The 20,525-nt window shown below is 43.0% G+C and overlaps 1 protein-coding gene across 1 annotated transcript; it reads right to left on the reverse strand.

The window, feature by feature from the left end:
* Window positions 1-1,807: 1,807 nt before the first annotated feature.
* On the reverse strand, window positions 1,808-18,743 carry LOC120916866 (embryonic protein UVS.2-like). Its single transcript, XM_040327809.1, has 7 exons — window positions 18,672-18,743; window positions 14,448-14,575; window positions 12,602-12,714; window positions 9,718-9,925; window positions 8,177-8,295; window positions 3,998-4,220; window positions 1,808-2,292 (listed from the first exon to the last, which is right to left on the reverse strand). Exons 1-7 carry the CDS (start codon window positions 18,731-18,733, stop codon window positions 2,276-2,278), a joined length of 870 nt encoding a protein of 289 aa, XP_040183743.1. The 5' UTR covers window positions 18,734-18,743; the 3' UTR covers window positions 1,808-2,275.
* Between the last annotated feature and the right edge of the window lie 1,782 nt (window positions 18,744-20,525).

Below are 20,525 nucleotides of genomic sequence, written 5' to 3' on the forward strand. Positions count from 1 at the left end.
TGCTCTCATTTATTCGAAAGGTGTTTTATCGGGTTGAGGTCAGGTCTCTGTGCAGACCAGTCAAGTTCCTCCACCCCAAACTCGCTCATCCATGTCTTTATAGACCTTGCTTTGTGCACTGGTGCACAGTCATGTTGGAACAGGAAGGGGCCGTCCCCAAATTTGGAAGCATGAAATTGTCCAAAATGTCTTCGGTATGCTGAAGCTTTAAGAGTTCCCTTCACTGGAACTAATGGGCCAAGCCCAACCCCTAAAAAACAACCAAACATCATAATCCCCCCTCCACCAAATGTATTTGTACTTTCCTGATATCGGCACCGATACTAGTTTCAGTGAAACCCTAATTAAAGAGGTTGTAAAGGGAAAAAAATGTTTTCATAATAAGCATCCTTTACCTGCAGACATTCCTCTTTTCACTTCCTCATTGTTTGTTTTTGCTCAAAAGTTGCTCTATTTCTTCTCTGTTCTGTTCACTTCCTGCTTGTCTGATTTTACTGACCACCGCGAAGGGAGGCTTTACTGCGGTGGTCAGTGATGTGCTCGCCCCTCCTGGGAACTACATCTGTGCGGCAGGACGCTCTCTACGTGTTAGAGGAAGGGAGTCACCGCTCCAGGTGCGCCTAGTAAGCAATTTAGGAACCTCTCAGGAAACCAAGGTGCTGGCAATGCACGAGGCAAATGTAGAATTTCAGAAGAGATGGACAGCCGCACTCCAAGGAAACTTCAAAAGTTGTCTTTATTGGTAAAAGATGGACATGGCTGATGTGATGAACATCAGCCATGACTAAGCACTGAAAGCGGTGGTTCACCCTCAATAACAACATTCTAGCATTAAATTAAGCATAGTAGCGCGAGCTACAGTATGCCTTTATTTTTATTTTTTTGCCCTGTACTCACTGTTTAATCCTGTAGTGAAGATTGAGACTCCCCGCGGGGAATGGGCGTTCCTATCCAGAGGGAAGATGATTGACGGCCGGCTATGGCACGTCACGCTCCCCGAAGATAGCCGGAGTAGGTCTCGGCTCTTCACGGCGCTATGTGGCGCCTGCGCACAGACTAGGCGCAGGCGCCGTGAAGAGCCAAGTCCTATTTCGGCTATTTCCGGAGAAGCATGACACGCCAGAGGCGGCCGTCAATCATCTTCCCTCTGGATAGGAACGCCCATTCCCAGCGGGGAGTCTGAATCTTCACTATAGGATTGCACAGTGAGTACGGGGCAAAAAAATAAATAAAGGCATACTGTAGCTCGCGCTACTATGCTTAATTTAATGCTAGAAAAAAAAAATTATAGGTGTGAAACACGTCGGCTGTCCCTTCCTTTGGCTGTGTTTTGTGATGCATGTGCATCTTTTACCAATAAAGATAACTTTTGAAGGTTCCTTGGAGTGCGGTTGTCCATCTCTTCTGAAATTCTAAATTTCTCTACGTGTTAGACTTTAAGGAGGTGTGAATTACTGGGCGTGCCGCAATGCATACTGGGAAATGTAGTTCTTACATGAACAAGCGCCGCAAACCAGGAAGTGAATGAGAGAACAGAAACTAGAATGCCGGAGGTGATATAGATGAAGGAATTTAATAGGTATTTACTCGTTTTTTAACAGAATCATTACACTATTCTGTCTGTCTACCTTGCAGACATTAATTTTAGGCAAACTTTTTTTTTTCCTTTACAACTCCTTTAACATAGTAAATGTGTTGATAACTCTATACGCAGAAAATATTTTTACAATAATAAGGAAAAATACAGACAACCGACACTAACAAAAATAAGTATTTATTAAGATACATATTTATAAAAAGAATCAATGAAACTCTAATTCTAACACATAAAACAAAATGAGGTATTCCATTATTTATACACCGCCTGGAGAGAGTATTCATCATAATGCTCATGCAAGCACTAATGTGACTGCAATGACCAATGAGAAATGCTTTTTCTTCATGGACCCCTTACCGAATCAAGAAGCCAATGCTTCTCATTGGTCAGTATGGTTCTAGGACTGTGCGGACCAATGAGCACTTGCCATCGCAAGCATTATGATGAATACTCACTACACAGGTAGCACAGGGCATTTCAGCTGCTATGTGCAACAGGATTAGAGAGGTGGCCATAATATTTGGAGTTAGTTCACCTTCTTGTTTTCTTGAAAAGATGAACTTATTCTGTAAGCAGAAATAAAAGACATTTTTAACAGATCTAGCTTGAGCTTTTTTTTGCGTACACCGGGAATGAGGAATCTTCACTTAACAGCTGCAGACATTCTTTTTCTCATGTTCAGTCGGACTCTTCACCTTGTAGACACAATGAAAACAATATTATTATTAGTCTGATTTCACACTAGTGCGCTGTGATTCGCACCACACTGCAGTGCAAATCACATGCGATTGTGCGGTGCGAATTCAGCCTTACAGATTATATGGCTGAATTTGCATCGCATTCGAACCAAAATCGTACAGAACCCTTTTTTTGGTCCACACCAGAATCCTGTCCAAATTGACAGTTTGCCCTGCGATAGGCGAACCAATCTGGGGGTGTCATTAACTTCGTATTGGCACCCGCAGCGGTTCGCATATGGCAGTGTGAACTGCCTGCGAATCGGGTGCAATGCCGGAACCCGTGCTGAACTCGCACGGGTTCTCGCATCACACCAGTGTGAATTGAGCCTGAGGGTTCATGCACATGGCTGTAGGGTCATTTTTAAAGTATTTATAATGTATTTTGGCTTTTTAAATTGTACAATAGAGATTGTAAACATTTAAAGTCCCACATTTTACCTTCCCCACATCTTATGGGCAGGAGGAGCTGCATTGGTGTTTAACCACCTCAATACCAGGCACTTTCACCCCCTTCCTGCCCAAGCCATTTTTCAGCTTTCAGCGCTGTCACAGTTTGAATGACAATTGCGCGGTCATGTAACACTGTACCCAAATGACATTTTTATATTTTTTTCCCCCACAAATGGAGCTTTCATTAGGGGGTATTTGATCACCTCTGCGGTTTTTATTTTTTTGCGCTATAAACAAAAGAAGAGCGACAATTTTGATAAAAAAGCAATATTTTTTACTTTTTGCTATAATAAATATCCTCAAAAATATATAAAAAACAAATGTTTTCCTCATTTTGGCCGATATGTATTCTTCTACATATTTTTGGTAAGAAAATTGCAATAAGCGTATATTGATTGGTTTGCGCAAAAGTTATAGCGGCTACAAAATAGGGGATAGATTTATAGCATTTTTATTTTTTTTACTAGTAATGGCGGCGATCAGTGATTTTTATCATGACTGTGATATTGCGGCGGACAGATTGGACACTTTTGACACATTTTTGGGACCATTCACATTTATACAGCGAACAGTGCTATAAATATGCACTGATTACAGTGTAATTGTGACTGGCAGGGAAGGGGTTAACACTAGGGGGCAATCAAGGGATTAAATGTGTACCCTAGTGAGTGATTCTAACTGTAGGGGGAGGGCACTGAATGGGGGAGGTGACCGATCGGAATCCCTATGTACAAGGGATACACCATCGTCTCCTCTCCCTGACAGGACGTGGATCTCTGTGTTTACACACAGAGATCCACGGTCCTGCTCAGTTACTGGGCAATCGCGGGTGCCCTACGGGCATCGTGGCCGCCGGGCACACGCATTGGGTTCCCAGTGGGGGTGCGCGTGTTCCCCTAGTGGCCCGGGAAGGCGAGGACGTCATATGACGTCCTCCCAGAACGAGAGGCTTATCGTCCCGCCATCATTTGACAGTGGGCGGTAAGCTAGTGGTTAAACTGAGGTTGGTGCCATAAGAGGAATAAGAGAAAGTATAGGAAGCTTCCACCATCATTGTGTTATGTATAAAAGACCTTTCTCTGCTCCTCTACTGGGAAGATTTAAAGATTTAGACTGGAATGATGAATTTTAGTCTATCTCATGTGAATAAATCACAACTATATATCAATCATTCATTCATTCATGAAAGGATGTCAAAGCATGAACTTACCAAAGGAAAAATTTGCTTTGAACCCTTTTCCGTTGGTGTTGGAGTTGCTGGAGAACTGGAGCACTACCATTGGCCCACTGGAGGATATGACCAGGTTAGATCTCTTTCCACAGTATACACCGAGGAGCGGCGCATTAAGGTTCCCACCATCTCTAATACTCAGGGAATCATTTGAACATTTGGAAGATGAATCAATGTCAAATTCACTGAAGGTCAGAAATACCTGAAAAATGATTCATTATTTTGAGACATGGTTATAAAGGTATTTCACATTTCTTTTACAAAAAGTTTTATTGGCATAAAATCCAACATATAACAACAATTTCTTTAGATGGTTACATCGTACAGTAGGCAAACAATTAGGGTTGTCCCGATACCACTTTTTTAGGACCGAGTACAAGTACCGATACTTTTTTTCAAGTACTCGCCGATACCGAATAACAATACTTTTTTTTAAATGTGTCCCCAAATGCAGCCATGTCCCCCCACAAATGCAGCCATGTCCCCCACATATGCAGCCATGTCCCCCCACATATGCAGCCATGCCCCCCCTATATGCAGCCATGTCCCCCCTATATGCAGCAATGTCCCCCATAAATCCAGCCATGTCCCCCCTATATGTAGCCAGGTCCCCCCTATATCCAGCCATGTCCCCCATAAATCCAGCCATGTCCCCCCTATATCCAGCCATGTCCCCCCATAAATCCAGCCATGTCCCCCCTATATGCAGCCATGTCCCCCATAAATCCAGCCATGTCCCCCCTATATGCAGCCATGTCCCCCCTATATGCAGCCATGTCCCCCCTATATCCAGCCATGTCCCCCCTATATCAAGTATTCTATTTAGGTATCGGGGGTATTTGCGGGAGTACAAGTACTCCCGCAAATACTCGGTATCGGTCCCGATACCGATACTGGTATCGGGACAACCCTACAAACAATGATAATACAAAACGGCACAAAGAGACCCGTATCACACACCCAGGTAACAAACCTAATGTCCCATAAAATGAAATGTAAAAACAAAGAACCAAGGTTTACCCATCCAAAAGTCTCTGGGTGGATAGGGCGACAATGGTCAAAAAGCCACAGCATAGTCGCCTAGTCATGTCAGCAAAGCTGTGTGACTGGAGGAGTCTCCTTCAGACAAAATTCCTTATAAAGAATTAACAGAAATAAAGTGCAATAACTATGACAATTACAACCATCTCAGTCCGGCCAAAACCTGAAGGCCAGATACAATTATGGAAAGAATGCTTAGAATAAAGTAAAAGAAGAAGATAGAAACAATGAAAAGGAAAGTAAAGTCCAGTATAATGGAGAGGGGGGGGGGAAAAAAGGGGAGGGAAAGAGAAAGGGAAGAGAGAAAGAGTCCACGGGGCGTGCGCACAGGTGAGCATCAAATCATAAGGAGAGTGTCATCAAATCGGGAGGATTGAGAGTATGCGAGCCATGGCCGCCAGACTCTGAGAAATTTGTCATGCGTATCTGAAAGGATAGCAGTCAGTTTTTCATTCACCATGACCTCATTCATACGATTCTTTACCGCTTCAAAACTAAGCGCTGGGGATTTCCAAGCTTTCGCGATTGTTAATTTAGTTGCAGTAAAGAGATGCTGAGCCAATTGCCGCTCTGGGCGTAATAACTCCACAATAGGTTTCCCGAGGAGGGCTTCAAAGGGGTCCCTTTTAAGATTTATATGAAACTTTTTTACGAAGAATGGTATAAACTCTGACCCATAGTCTGCACGACCTCGGGCAAGACCACCAAATGTGTGCCATAGAGCCTTCCTGTGAGCAGCCTTGAAAGCAAAGCGGGTAGTAGGTTGGAATGAATCGAGTCAATCTAGCTGGTGTGTAGTACCACCGATATAAAACTTTATAGGCATTCTCCAATATAAGGGCGTTTCTAGAGCACTTGGAGAGGGCCATAGTTATGGCCCTCCAGTCCTCCAGGTCCAACTGTCTCCCCAATTCCTTTTCCCATTGGAAATGATAGGCCCTGACTGGATGTGTCTTAGTGGAAATTATAGATGAATAAATCAATGATATCATACCTGGGGAATGGGGTCTAGCTCTACATAGGCTTTCAAAAGCTGGACCTTATGAGTTGTTGAAGAAAGTGCCTCAATTGTAAGTATCTATAGTGTTCCCTCAATTCCCTCAACGGAATATCATGAGAAGAACGCAGAGCGTCAAAAGTTAGTATTCTAGTGGCGGTAAACAGAGAATGAACATCTGTAAAACTTTGCATGGTCCACCAGGAGAATTGTGCCGGATTTTCACATCCCGGAGGAAACAATGGACAATTAAGAATTTTTAACAATGGGAGGTGAGGAGAGATCAGGCCAGCGGAATATTTGACTGAGTCCCACAAATGCAGGGAATGAGTCAAGCATGGTCGTAATGGCTTCGGGCGTTGGGCAGGAGGAAGCCATAGCAAAGAGGAGATGGGTAGTGGACTGGTGTCTACAAGATCCATCATGGCCCATAGTGGCATCTGGGGTATTTCACATTTCATAAAGAATATATACAAGTACAGAAAGTCCTGGAACTATAGCACCTAGAGCAGCTTGTCACAGTCAATGAATTTTATTTTATATGTAGACATGTTGTTTTTTGGTCGTTTTTTCGGAATTTAGTTTTCGGCCGAAAAATAAATTAATTTAGTTACTCCCGAAATTAGTTTTTATTTTTGTTTCGTTGAAAAATGCATTCATCCGAAAATCAGAATTCATTAATGTCGAATCTGTCATTGAAGGCTTATGGTGTCTGTCGAATGTTCTAAGAAGATTCGACGAAGCGGCTAAACTTTACAACGCCGCAATCGGAAATTTTCGGTCAAATGCTCCGCTCACAAGCTATAGAAGAATTCTAATGTTGTATGACTAGTAATAATTATATTTATTTATCATTATTAGTCAACCAACATTAGAATTCTTCTATAGCCTATGGGCAGAGCATTTGACCATAAATGTCCCTTTGTGGCGATCGTATGTTTTTAGTTGCTTCATCGAATCTTCATGTCTCTATAATGTCAAATCTTTTCTCTCTATGTAGAATAATCTTGGACTAATAGAGTTAGGTTAGGCACATTCAACGCAGTCACCGTCACGTCAAATCTTCTATCCATATCGAACGCTTGTCACAACGAAACGAAAATAAAGCATTTTTTATGTCGGATCTTTCTGATTTCGGATTCTGCACGTTCGTTATCATTTGTTAAAACGAACGCCAAAATCCCCTAAATTCGGACAAAATGCATTCGGACGAAAATGAATGCACATGTCCAATTATTAGTATTATACAGAGAGAGGAGGGGAGGGAGTACCAGAATGGTAACCCACAGGTAGGACTTTAAAGGCACAATAAACAATGGAAAGTATACAAAAATATTACAATATTTATTGAAAATAGCACATGGTACATAAAGAACATTTGGAAGAATTAAAAAAAGCATATATATAAAATACAGAATAGAGAGTGAGCCCCTAATGCTGTAAATTAGGAATGCTTTCAGAAATAAAAGTGATAATAGTTTATATTTATAAATTAACAAAATGGAAAGTAAATGAACAGAAGAGAGTTCCAAATCAAATCAATATTTGGTGTGACTACCCTTTTCCTTCAAGGAAACAGGGATCAGGTTTATTTGGAATACTGTATCTTTGCTTTTTTTCCTTTTTTTCTGTTGTTCTAAATTGTATCATGCTGATAACAAAAAGCTCAGAATAATACATATTAATTAGACCTGTGCAATTCTTTTAGTTAGTTAGTTTTTTACTGAATTTTGACAAATTTGTTAATTCCGAAATTTCCGAATTTCACAATTTTTCAATTTCCGAAATGTAGAATTTACGAATTTCGAATTTACGAAATTCTGAATTTTCAAATTTACGAATTCTGAATTTTCAAATTTCCAAATTCCAAATTTTCTAATTTCCTGAATTTTTTGTCAGTGCACATGCCTAATACATATTCATTAATTTCAATGTTATTAATTTATTTATATAACCTATTTTTATATATGGTGTGGCCCTCATTCTGAAAAGTTTGAAGACCCCTGCAATATTGTATAACTATAGTTGACATATAGTTGACATAAAAAATACTACTTTGTAAGGGCTCTTGACATTTTGGAAGGAAAGTTCTCCAATGATAATGTCTCTGATGTACTCACTTGCTTTTTCGGGGGAGCAATGATGATATATGTACCTCTTGCATTATCCGGATAGGAGAAAGGGTAATTTGGGGACTTCACAGACCCGCCATCTGTGGTAAAAGTGCCTCCATACGTCACTGTAAATTAAACAAAAACACAGCATTATGCCCCGTACACACGACCGGGTTTTCCGACGGGAAAACTGCGGGGAGAGCTTTTGGCCGGGAATCCCGGCCCTGTGTATGCTCCATCGCAGTTTTTCTGACAGGAAAACTGCCAAACCCACCGGCAAAAAAAAAAAGAGAACCAGCTCTCTTTTTTCTCGTCAGGATTCCCGACTGATTTTTTCCCGTCGGAAATCCCGAGTGTGTGTACGGGGCATTAGACACAAAGCACTGCATGGTAGATATAGAAGTTACATTGGTTGTGACTGGCCCACTCCCTCTCCCAGAAGTCTTTAGCAAATTAGATCATGAAGCCCTCATCGTAGGAAAAAGTGTAATTTGGGGAATTCACAGACCCGCCATCTGTGGTAAAAGATGCTGGGCCAGATTCACGTAGAAGTGCGGCGGCGTAACGTATAGTAGATACGTTACACCGCCGCAAGTTTTCATCGCAAGTGCCTGATTCACAAAGCACTTGCAATGAAAACCTACGCTGGCGGCCTCCGGCGTAAGCCCGCGTAATTCAAAGGGGCGTGTGCCTACTGCGCATGCTCCGTTCTGAAATTCCCGCCGTGCTTCACGCGAACTGACGTCATTTTTTCGAACGGCGACGTGCGTAGCGTACTTCCGTATTCCCGGACGTCTTACGCAAATGACGTGAATTTTTAAATTTCGACGCAGGAACGACGGCCATACTTTATACAGCACATACGTGTGCTGTGTAAAGTTAGGGCACCCAAAACGACGACTACATTTGAGACGGGAAACTAGAATAGCAGCGACGTAGCAAACGTGAAAAACCGTTGTGGATCGACGTAACTCCTAATTTACATACCCGACGCTGGTTTACGACGCAAACTCCCCCCAGCGGCGGCCGCGGTACTGCATCCTAAGATCCGACAGTGTAAAACAATTACACCTGTCGGATCTTAGGGCTATCTATGCGTAACTGATTCTATGAATCAGTCGCATAGATACTCTGAGAGATACGACGGAGTATCTGAGATACTCCGTCGTATCTCCTTTGTGAATCTGGGCCGCTGTTCTTCCAGGGGTGAAAAGGTTAAACAGACCAAAAGGAATCAAATAAGAGAAGTTATTTGTTAGGCAGGCTTCATGCAGTGTCCAGCTGCTGGATCCCAATCCTGGAATTTTAGGGCACCGATATAGGGCTCTATAGCATTTGTTCAGGGACGAATGCCAAAAATGCAGAATACCTGTGCAGCATATTTTAGCCTGCCATAGACTTTGATAGGGTGTCTCCCGGGAGTACTAAAATGACAGGATTGGAGGCACAGCAGCAAGAGGCCCCATGTGCAAGGGCCCTTAGGGTTTATATACATTATGAATGAATATTTTTTGACCATATAATGCATAACAGAATTGAATGCATACCGGTGCTATAAGATCCACTGAAACTGCTAGACGCGTTGGTGATATATTCCAGCAGCACCAATGTGCCGGATGAGACCAGCACCGGTAGAGGCTGACCAGCGATCACTGTGGCTAGCAGAGGGCTGTTTTTGGTCACCCCATCGTATACGTTGATCTTAGCGTTACAGTTCTTGGAAAAGCAATCAAACTTGGCAAACTTCAGCAAGATCTGTGAAATTAAGAAATGTTCAGTAATATAAAGAGAATTTCCACTGACTTTAAACCAAACCCATTGATTTAACAGTTTAAAAAAAACAGTTACATTCACGGCATGCCAGGAATTCAATTTCAACCAAACTTTTTAATCCATCAAATGGCTGGTGTCATAACTGATCACATGGCAGTTGCAGATCAAAAAAGCTAAGATAGCAGCTTCCTCGGTTGAAAACGGTAGGAGGGTTTAATTCCGCTTTAAGATTTAAAATCAAAAAACATCCAGGTCATCTGTGCCTGATCCCAGGAATTCACCTAAACTTTATCTTAATATTCTGCTTTTGTAAATCTTTAAAAAGGATACTGCAACACACTTTTTTTCTACTTTGATCAATGTTAGTCTAAAAAACATATACCGTATTTATCTTCATATAGCGCGCCCCGGCGTATAGCGCGCACCCCTAACCTGGAAGGGAAATTTCAGGAAAAAAAAAAAACTAACAGTTTGAATGCCCCTCGTCGGTGTCTTGCCCGGCGTCCATCGGCGGCCTTGTCCGGTCCGGCGTCCATCTGCGGCCTTGGTGGTGTCCTCCCCGCTTCTCCCAAGCTGTTTTTGAGTCGATCTCCGCTTCCCGCGCTGTGTTTGAACGCCGCCGCCGACATATACCGAGCGCAGTACACTCGTGCACGCTCGGCCACGCTCCGCTCGGGAGCCGAGCCTGGCCGAGTGTACTCAAGTGTACTGCGCTCGGTATATGTGAGCGGCGGCGTTCAAACACAGCGCGGGAAGCGGGGATCGGCGTATATCGCGCACCCACGATTTTCCCCTGATTTTAAGGGGAAAAAAGTGTGCGGTATACGCCGATAAATACAGTCGTTTCTGCCGTACAGTACTGAGTTTTTATTATTATTATTATAGGCTGGGAGATTCACTCTCTCCATTTGCCCTGATGACCTCAATAATTCAAACCAAAAATAAAGTAAAACTAAAGATTTTGAATTGTCACCAGAAAATCTCGCAATAGGATGGGGACACTTGTTCTGACAAGGGGATTTTCCTCACTTTGGAGAGATTTCCTCTTATTTTTTTATTGTTCTCTCTAAATAGAAATCTTCCCAATGGGACAAATATGGATAAAAATCCCAAAAGGGTTGTAACCGCGGTTCTTTTGAAATGAGTGTGTGTACACTCATACACTCATGTGTACACTCAACCATTTTTTAATCTATCCAAACTTAAAAAAAAAAATGGCAACAGAGATACTTAAATTAGTAGTAAAGTATATATATATATATATATATATATATATATATATATATATATATATATATATATATATATATATATATATATATATATAGTGACATTGGGGGATGTCTAGCTCAGTGGAATATGCATTTTCAGTGAATTCACAGCCAACCAGAACTTTAATTTTTTAATTATATTAATTTTACCTACAGGTAAGCTGTATTATTATTACCTGTAGGTAAAAATAAACATTTTTTTACTACCACTTTAAGTAATAAGCAGCTCAGGCTCTCAGTCTGGTCCCTTTATTCAAAATTTATGAGGATTAGAGGCCATTTACATCCTTCCTGGCTTTCCTCTAATAAAAAGTTCTACATCACTTCACTCTTTCCCCAATATATTCAAGATCAGATAATTTAGGAGAAAACCAGGAGGTACCAGGTGAGACAAGATTATTTTTGAGCACTTGTAAGCGGGTTGAATTTAAGCCAGTTAGGCGCTGCTCCAGATTGGGGGGGATAATGGTTAATGTCTTTCCCAGTGATTTCATTTTGATGGGTTTTCCTTGGGCCCGACCAACTGATCCTATGCTGTAAGAGAGGGACTGTGGTCTGGAGCAGAGAGCCAGAAGGGGAGAGAATCAGAGAGCCGCTCCCATGAGGAGTGAAAGGTTGTTTCCTGGTGCTGCTGCCATGTAAAAAGGTCATCAGGACCTGGGGTTCAAACCCAAAGTGCCACTTATGGACTTACGTATCACTTATGTACTGATTATACATGGACTCTACCTTTGCAGGTATGCCGGGCAGCATGGAGCCTGAGTTAGGATTAGGGATATAGGAAGAAATACTGTTCTTGCATGTGGACTTTGCAATATGTTGCATTTTTCCAAGTAAAGCTATTAAAGCCTTGTTCCCGCCTGGTCTGAAGTTACTAAATGGGTTTAATGCAAGTAACCAGCACCCTTTCTACAGTTCAGGTGACTAAGGTACTTTGACAGAGAAGGTATACACTGTCACGGGGGAACTGAGATTTCACTGGAGCACAGTTATGGTTCAAGTGTACACTGTGTACGGTCATTTCTAAAAACAGAGGCCTGCATTAAGGTTGAATATTTCCCCACTGTGGTCTTAGCCTTGTCCCGGCATTGATGACAACGGCAAACAAGTAAAGGTACCCCATGCCTTAGCCTTGTCTGGGCATTGATGAAATTGGCACAGAAAAAAGGGTACCCCCATGTGTAGTAAAGTAATCCTGTCACAGGTGCCTGATGTTGGCCCAGGGGAGCCCACCCCAGGGTAGGCCTCCTATGTGACCCACACTTGGCGTCCAACGAGGAGGGGAACATGGTGGGGGTACCATCTAGCTACCCAGCCCGCTTACACATTAGTAATTAAAAATACAGTGTTAAAACAGAATGAATCACAGAGCACACTGAAAAATTACCAGGTTTGAAGGAGCATGTATGAGCCATAGACAGTTGTCACTGGTGTTGGTGGCAGTAGCATCACTGGAAGAGAATTTCCCAGAGGCACCCAGTAACTTTGTCCTGCATAGATCTGCATGAAAAAACAACTGTCAGATCTGACATTATCAATTCCCCACAAATGTCATACATTTTTTTGAATTTGAATAAAATTTGCATCCTCAGGGGTGGAACCAAGAGACTGTAAAAAATATTTTTACTCTCTCTTTCTAAATGCAAAATGCCCACGCAGGGTAAGTGACAGGTTTGCTTCTCCTTTCCAGGAGCACTTGCCCAATTTTTGTTCACTCCACCGATCTGTTCAGCCAATGGGAGCAAAGAGAATACGGAGGAATTTTACGGAGGATCCCCGCTGAGCTGACGGACACACGGAGGCGGATCATGGTTAATTACCAGCCACTCGTTGTTACCACAGTGACTCAACTAGTTACCATTAAAGTGAATGTAAACCCACTCTCATCCTTTCTAAACTACTGCCATAGTGCTGATCTATAAGGATATACATGCCTCCTGCATGTATCCTTACATGCAGGAGGTATGTCTGTTATAAGAACTGAAAAACTGCAGATTCTGTGGGTGGATCTGTTGTCTGGAGCTCTGTGGGTGGAGTCGTGATGTCAGTAGACTCCCCGCCCACCTCTACACTCCTCTTGTCAACATTAATTTTTTTCTGTGTGTTCCTTACACTAAATTCTGCTATGATCACTAACATCCAGTCAAAATCCAGAAAAGTAACCACATGCCTTCAGAAAAGGAGTTGGGGTGGGAATTAAAAAATAATGTCTGTCTCCAAGCTAGTGCATGAGATATGTAAATAACCTGTCATTCACAGCAAGGGGGAGGAACAGACAAAAGTTTTCTCCTGTTTGTCCTTTATTTCACTGGAAAAAAAAGAGGATCGCACAGAGCTAGATTAACTCTTTGTGGCAAGACTGGGCACAGATGATAGGAAATCTTTTACTGTACATTGTGACAGCAAGAAAAAAAAATCGGGTTTACATCCACTTTAACCTGTCTCATTAGTCCAACTTATAGCCAGTCCCTTTTTTGCTATTTAAATATCTTAGCTCATTTCCTTCTTGCCCTTGCGTGGTCTAAGATCTCTAAGTGCGTTCCTTCCTGTGTATGACTTAGCCTGGCTGACTTCCTTTACGATTCCTGTTCCTGATTTTTGCTCCTGACTATGCAGACTTCTGGTTTCCTGACCCCGACTCGTCTGATCACCCACTCTGGCATCCAAACCCTGGCTTCTGTTTTTTGACTTCGTTCCTAAACTGTGGTATTTTTGTGATTTTGACTGGATTTTCTGTCTCTGTCTGGTTTATGGTTCATGACAAACTGATATTGAAAGACTAGATAGAGGCTCTCTCTTTTACTGTTGTTGCTGATCATGTTGGAGTATCCCATGACCACAATCCCTCTCCTATTTAAGTTTCTGAGCAAAATCTTAAAAACACATCCTCTAGATTGGATTTTAATTGTACGTGTGCTTGGGTGACTGGTGGCCCCTGTACTACTTATGAAAAATAGTTTCCAGCGACCTCTTTGGAAGCGAGAGTTACAAGGGTATTGCTTACACTCGCGGTCCAAGGGCCTAGACTATGGAACGCTTTACCAACCAGCATTCGGTTGGAGGAGAACCACTTGGCGTTCAGGAGAAAGATCAAGACTCATCTCTTTTGATACCAAAGGAGACAGGAACAACAAGCGCCCAGAGGCGATTAAGTTTGCATGTGTTGCGCTATATAAGTTTTCATTCATTCATTCATTCATTCACACTGTGATCATACGTTAGAAGATAATTACTGCAATTATAGAGCGCATTTATCTTCTTGACATCCAGGCTGCTGAGCCCTGTTCTCTGTCCAATGCTAACATTGGTGTTTGGTATAGGTAAGATTGACACCTGCCCAGATGTATTAACAAATGTTTTGCTGGAAGTATAAAAAGACATGTAGAGTTAGGATACAGCAAAAGCACCACAATTGTTTTTCTTTTAAAGAAAAAAAAGTTAGATGGATTTAATCTCTTTTTATTTTTTTTTGGTGTAATGGTGGGGCAGATATTGTTTTATATATTCTTTACTATTAAATTGTATCTAAACCCAAAAGCAAACCACATTGTAGTAGCTTCCTAGTTCTATGATATGGTGGCTGCATTAATTTTCTTTTTTTCTCTCTTTATTTTCTCCTGGTGATTGGCCAGTAACACACTTAGGGCCGGATTCAGGTAGGAGATGCGACGGCGTATCTCCAGATACGCCGTCGTATCTCTGAGTTGCGGCGCCGTATCTATGCGCCTGATTCATAGAATCAGTTACGCATAGATTTCACTAAGATCCGACTGGCGTAAGTGTCTTACACCGTCGTATCTTAGGCTGCATATTTACGCTGGTCGCTAGGTGGCGCTTCCGTCGATTTGCGCGAGAAATATTCTAATTAGGTAGATATGCCGATTCACAAACGTACGTACGCCTGGCGCTATTTTGTTACGTCGTTTACGTTAGGCTTTTTCGGCGTAAGGTTGCTCCTGCTCTTATGAGGCGTACGCAATGTTAAGTATGGACGTCGTTCCCGCGTCGAATTTTGAAATTTTTACGTCATTTGCGTAAGTCGTTCGCGAATAGGGCTGTACGTAAGTTACGTTCACGTCTAAATCAATGACGACTTGCGGCGTAATTTCGAGCATGCGCACTGGGATTTTTTCATGAGCGGTGCATGCGCCGTTCACAAAAACATAAAATACGTGGGGTCATGTTAAATGTAAATAAAACACACCCACAACATCCCCATTTGAATTAGGCGGGCTTATGCCGGCCCACATACGTTACGCCGCCGTAACTTAGGGTGCAAGTTCTTTCAGAATACGGAACTTGCGCCCAAATTTAGGGCAGCGTAACGTATCTGAGATACATTACACCAGCAGAAAGATCTGCTGATCTTTCTGAATCCAGCCCTTATTGTCTTATGGTGACAACCCTCACTTACTCCACTCTATTTATACAGGGAGCCATAGTTGTCACCCAAGCTGCTCCCCTGATTTTGACTACAAACACGTCTTTCCTCTATTCATCCACGTTAAGGCCCTTACACACGATCTGACTTTTTGACAACACCAGTCTGACGGACTTGTTTTATTGGACAATCCGACCGTGTATGCTCCATCGGACAATTGTTTTTGCTTTTTCATCGGACAAATGTTCGCTGTGCATGCTCTCAAACTTTTCGACAACAAATGTCCGATGGAGCATAATCCGATCGTGTGTGCACAAGTCCATCGGACTTAAGTTCAAAGTACAAACACGCATGCTCAGAACCAATGCTAAAGATCAGCCAACAATAGCAGAAGTTGCCCAAAGGGTGGCGGTAAAGAGCTGAAACCACGTGGTTTGGTGAAAGTTGGCAGAAAAAGTCCTGTCGTGTGTAAGCATACCAAGTTCACGGCCAACGCCCATTCGGAGCAAAATCCACAGAAAAGTCTGATGGAAGTCCGATCGTGTGTATGAGGCTTTACATGGAGGGTGGGGGAATTAATAGTTTACAGAAGAGATTGTTATTTTCCTTCCCACTGCATACTAGCACATTATGAAAGACTTACCTTGAATGAAGCCCTCCAGCGGCATGTTGTAACCGTTGCAGAGGCTTCCATCTTTACCGGTCCTCCTTCGGGATTCACGGACTCCAGCTTGTCTGACTGGCCAAGCCGTGATGACATCACTCCCGTGCATGCACGTGGGAATCTCAGCCACGGCACACAGCTCTAAAGGAACGGCTCCTTGAGAGCGCATGCGCCACTGACGTCACTGGCTGCTGCTAGCTAGAATATCTCCTAAGCAATGAACGTTAAGGAGATATTACTTTTACCTACAGGTAAGCTTTATTATAAACTTAACTGTTGGTAAAAATACAAACAGAGGGGCCCAGATTCACAAAGACTTACCCCGACGTAACTAATGATACGCCGCGTAAGTCCAGGGATGCACCGTCGTATCTACGCGCTTGATTCTGCAAAGGAGATACGCCTGAATTTCGGGCTCCGACCGACGTAAGTCTCCTACGCCGTCGTATCTTGGGCGCATATTTACGCAGGCCGCTAGGGGCGCTTCCATTGATTTACGCATCGAATATGTAAATGACCTAGATACGCCGATTCACGAACGTACTTGCGCCCGTCACAGTAAGCTACGCCGTTTACGTAAGGCGTACGTCCGGCGTAAAGATAAACCACCAAAAAGCTGGTCTAAGTCATGTTAGTGTATGGACGTCGGAACTGCCGTCGGATTTTACGTTGTTTACGTAAGTCGTACGTGAATGGGGCTGGGCGTAGGTTACATTCACGTCGTATGAATTGAGCCGGCGTATCTTAGGGAGTAAATTCGACGTGATTCTGAGCATGCGCGCGCATGCGCCGTTCGTTCGGCGCTTCATTTACATGGGGTCACGATTCATTTTAATACAACACGCCCACTACCTGCCTACTTTGAATTAGGCGGGCTTACGCCGGCCCATTTACGCTACGCCACCGTAACTTAGGGAGCAAGTGCTTTGTGAATACTGGTCTTGCCTCTCTATGTTACGTCGGCGTAGCGCATATGAGCTGCGCTACGCCCGCTCACATATACGCCGCTCTACCTGAATCGGGCTAAGAGGGTGTATTACCACACTCACAGGAAAGCAGAGGGACTATCATGAACACCAGGGATGTCACAAAAAGGAAGCAATACAAAGAGAACGGGAGACTTTCTAATACAAGTACATGGTACAGCAGCCACCTATCAGGAATATGATATGTTGGGTTTACATATCCTTTAACCACTTAAGACCCGGACCAATATGTAGGTTAAGGACCTTGCCCCTTTTTGCGATTTGCGATTGCAACGTGGCTCCCAAACAAAATTGATGTAATTTTTTCCCCACAAATAGAGCTTTCTTTTGGTGGTATTTGATCACCTCTGCGTTTTTTATTTTTGCGCTATAAACAAAAAAGAGTGACAATTTTGAAAAAAAACAATATTTTGTACTTTTTGCTATAATAAATATCCCCCAAATATATAAAAAAATATTTTTTTTTCCTCAGTTTAGGCCGATACATATTCTTCTACCTATTTTTGGTAATAAAAAAAATCGCAATAAGCGTTTATTAATTGGTTTGCGCAAAATTTACAGCGTTTACAAAATAGGGGATAGTTTTATGGAATTTTTATTAATAATTTATTTTTTACTAGTAATGGCGGCGATCAGCGATTTTATTCGTGACTGCGACATTATGGCGGACACATCGGACACTTTTGACACATTTTTGGCACCATTGTCATTTTCACAGCAAAAAGTGCTATAAAAATGCATTGTTTACTGTGAAAATTACAATGGTAGTGAAGGGGTTAACCACTAGGGGGCGCTAAGGGGTTAAGTGTGCCCTAAGGGAGTGATTCTTACTGTAGGGGGGCGTGGCTGTAGGCGTGACGTCACTGATCGTCGTTCCCCATATCAGACGATCAGTGACACTGCCACACAGAAGAACGGGGAAGGTGTGTTTACACCTACGCCGTCGTATCTTGGGCGTATATATTTACGCAGGCCGCTAGGGGCGCTTCCATTGATTTACGCATCGAATATGTAAATGACCTAGATACGCCGATTCACAAACGTACTTGCGCCCGTCACAGTAAGCTACGCCGTTTACGTAAGGCGTACGTAGGGGGTGTGGCTGTAGGCGTGACGTCACTGATCGTCGTTCCCTATATCAGGGAACAGACGATCACTGCCACACAGAAGAACGAGGAAGGTGTGTTTGCACACACCTCTCCCCGCTCTTCAGCTCCGGTGACCAATCACGGGACACCGGCGCCGATCAGGTCACGCGGGCACGGTCACGGAGCTTCGGACCGGGTCGCGCGCGACCCTGCAGCTGGGTTCTTAAAGGCAACGTACAGGTACGTGGATGTGCCCAGCCGTGCTCTTCTGCCGACGTATATCGGCGTGAAAGGGTCCTTAAGTGGTTAAAGCACGGTTCCAGATTGCCTTCTCTTACCTGCTGTAATGCATCACTGAAGTATAGTCATAAGAAATATTGAAAGCGTTTCCATTGTCCATCTTAAATTGATCTGTATTCTCTGTAAAACATGACACTTGTTAATGAGCTACATTAAAAAATAACAAAATTCAAAAACATCAGTGTTATATATTGCAGCTTACCAATCCTTAGATGTGGTATCTGCATTCGTTTTCACTTTTCAGGCTAAGAATATTTTCAGCAAGTACAGAAAATACCTGTTGATTGTGCCCAATATGCATCCTTGTCACTTCCTGTGAGCTGAACTGGTTATCTTCCTTCTATAAACTACTTATCTCCCCACCGCCCAGGAGATGAACTAAGGTGGATGTATTTGTAGTCCAGCTTGTGTGAAAATGATGGTTTCCTCCATAGATACAGGAATAGCATTATTTGCAGGTTAACCAGGTAAAAATAAATTGAAAAGGCCTGAAAAAAAAGTTGCAGACACCACATCTAAGAACTGGTAAGCTGTAATATTTACATTTCAGTTATAGATATTCTTTGATCTGTTCCCTACTTGTGCTATAGCCAAAAGACAGCTACATCTCGGCTCTCCAGTTCTGTGAGAGCGTCCATGGACGTCCTCCCACGTGTGCACCCCCCTAGGGCACTTATCGGGCATGCTCTGCGACCGTTGTGTCCTTTGTCCCACGGGATCGGAGTAAAGGGCCAATCACAGCAGCCCTTTATCATGTGATCAGCTGTGTCCGATTACAGCTGATCACATGTAAACAGACTTGCTGGTTATCGGCATTCCTTTCCTCACACGTTGTCTCTGTGTGAGGAAAGGAGAGCTGATAACTAGCAAGTCTGACAGGGCACAGTGAGTACTTTGTTTGCACTGATAATCAGGGCACTAATCTTCAGTGCAGCCCCATCAGTGCCAATCAGTGCAGCTTATCAATGCCCATCAGTGCCGCCTCATCAGTGCAGCCTCATCAGTGCCCTTCAGTGTGGCCTCATCAGTGCAACCTCATCAGTGACCATCAGTGCCACCTCATCAGTGCAGCCTCATCAGTGCCCATCAGTGAAGAAAAATTACTTATGCCGCGTACACACGGTCGTTTTTCGGCATGAAAAAAAAAATCGTTTTTCAGCATGTCCAAAAAACAAAGTTTTCCCAACTTCATCATTAAAAATGATGTTGCCCGCACACCATCGTTTTTGAAAAATGATGAACAAAGCGCGGTGACGTACAACACGTACGACGGCACTCTGAAGGGGAAGTTCTATTCGCCTTTGGGCTGCTTTTAGCTGATTCCTTGTTAGTAAAAGACGATTCGCGCTTTTTTGTCTGTTACAGCGTGATGAATGTGCTTACTCCATTATGAACGGTAGTTTTACCAGAACGAGCGCTCCCGTCTCATAACTCGCTTCTGGGCATGCGCGGGTTTAAAACGTTGTTTTAGCCCAGGGTTTGACAAATTTGCTTGGAATCAAGGAGCCAGCTAAAAAAGTTAGGATCCAGAAAACGCACCCCGTCCCGACGAGCTCGCGCGCAGAAGCGAACACATACGTGAGCAGCGCCCGCATATGTAAACGGTGTTCAAACCACACATGTGAGGTATCGCCGCGATTGGTAGAGCGAGAGCAATAATTCTAGCCCTAGACCTCCTCTGTAACTCAAAACATGCAACCTGTAGATTTTTTTAAACGTCGCCTATGAAGATTTTAAGGGGTAAAAGTTTGTCGGCATTCCACGAGCGGACGCAATTTTTAAGCGTGACATGTTGGGTATTAATTTACTCGGCTTAAAATTATCTTTCACAATATATAAAAAATGTGGCTGACTTTACTGTTGTCTTATTTTTTCATATCAATTTACTCGGC

The sequence above is a fragment of the Rana temporaria genome, chromosome 11, assembly GCF_905171775.1.
Source record: "Rana temporaria chromosome 11, aRanTem1.1, whole genome shotgun sequence".
In the NCBI taxonomy this organism is placed as follows: domain Eukaryota; kingdom Metazoa; phylum Chordata; class Amphibia; order Anura; family Ranidae; genus Rana; species Rana temporaria.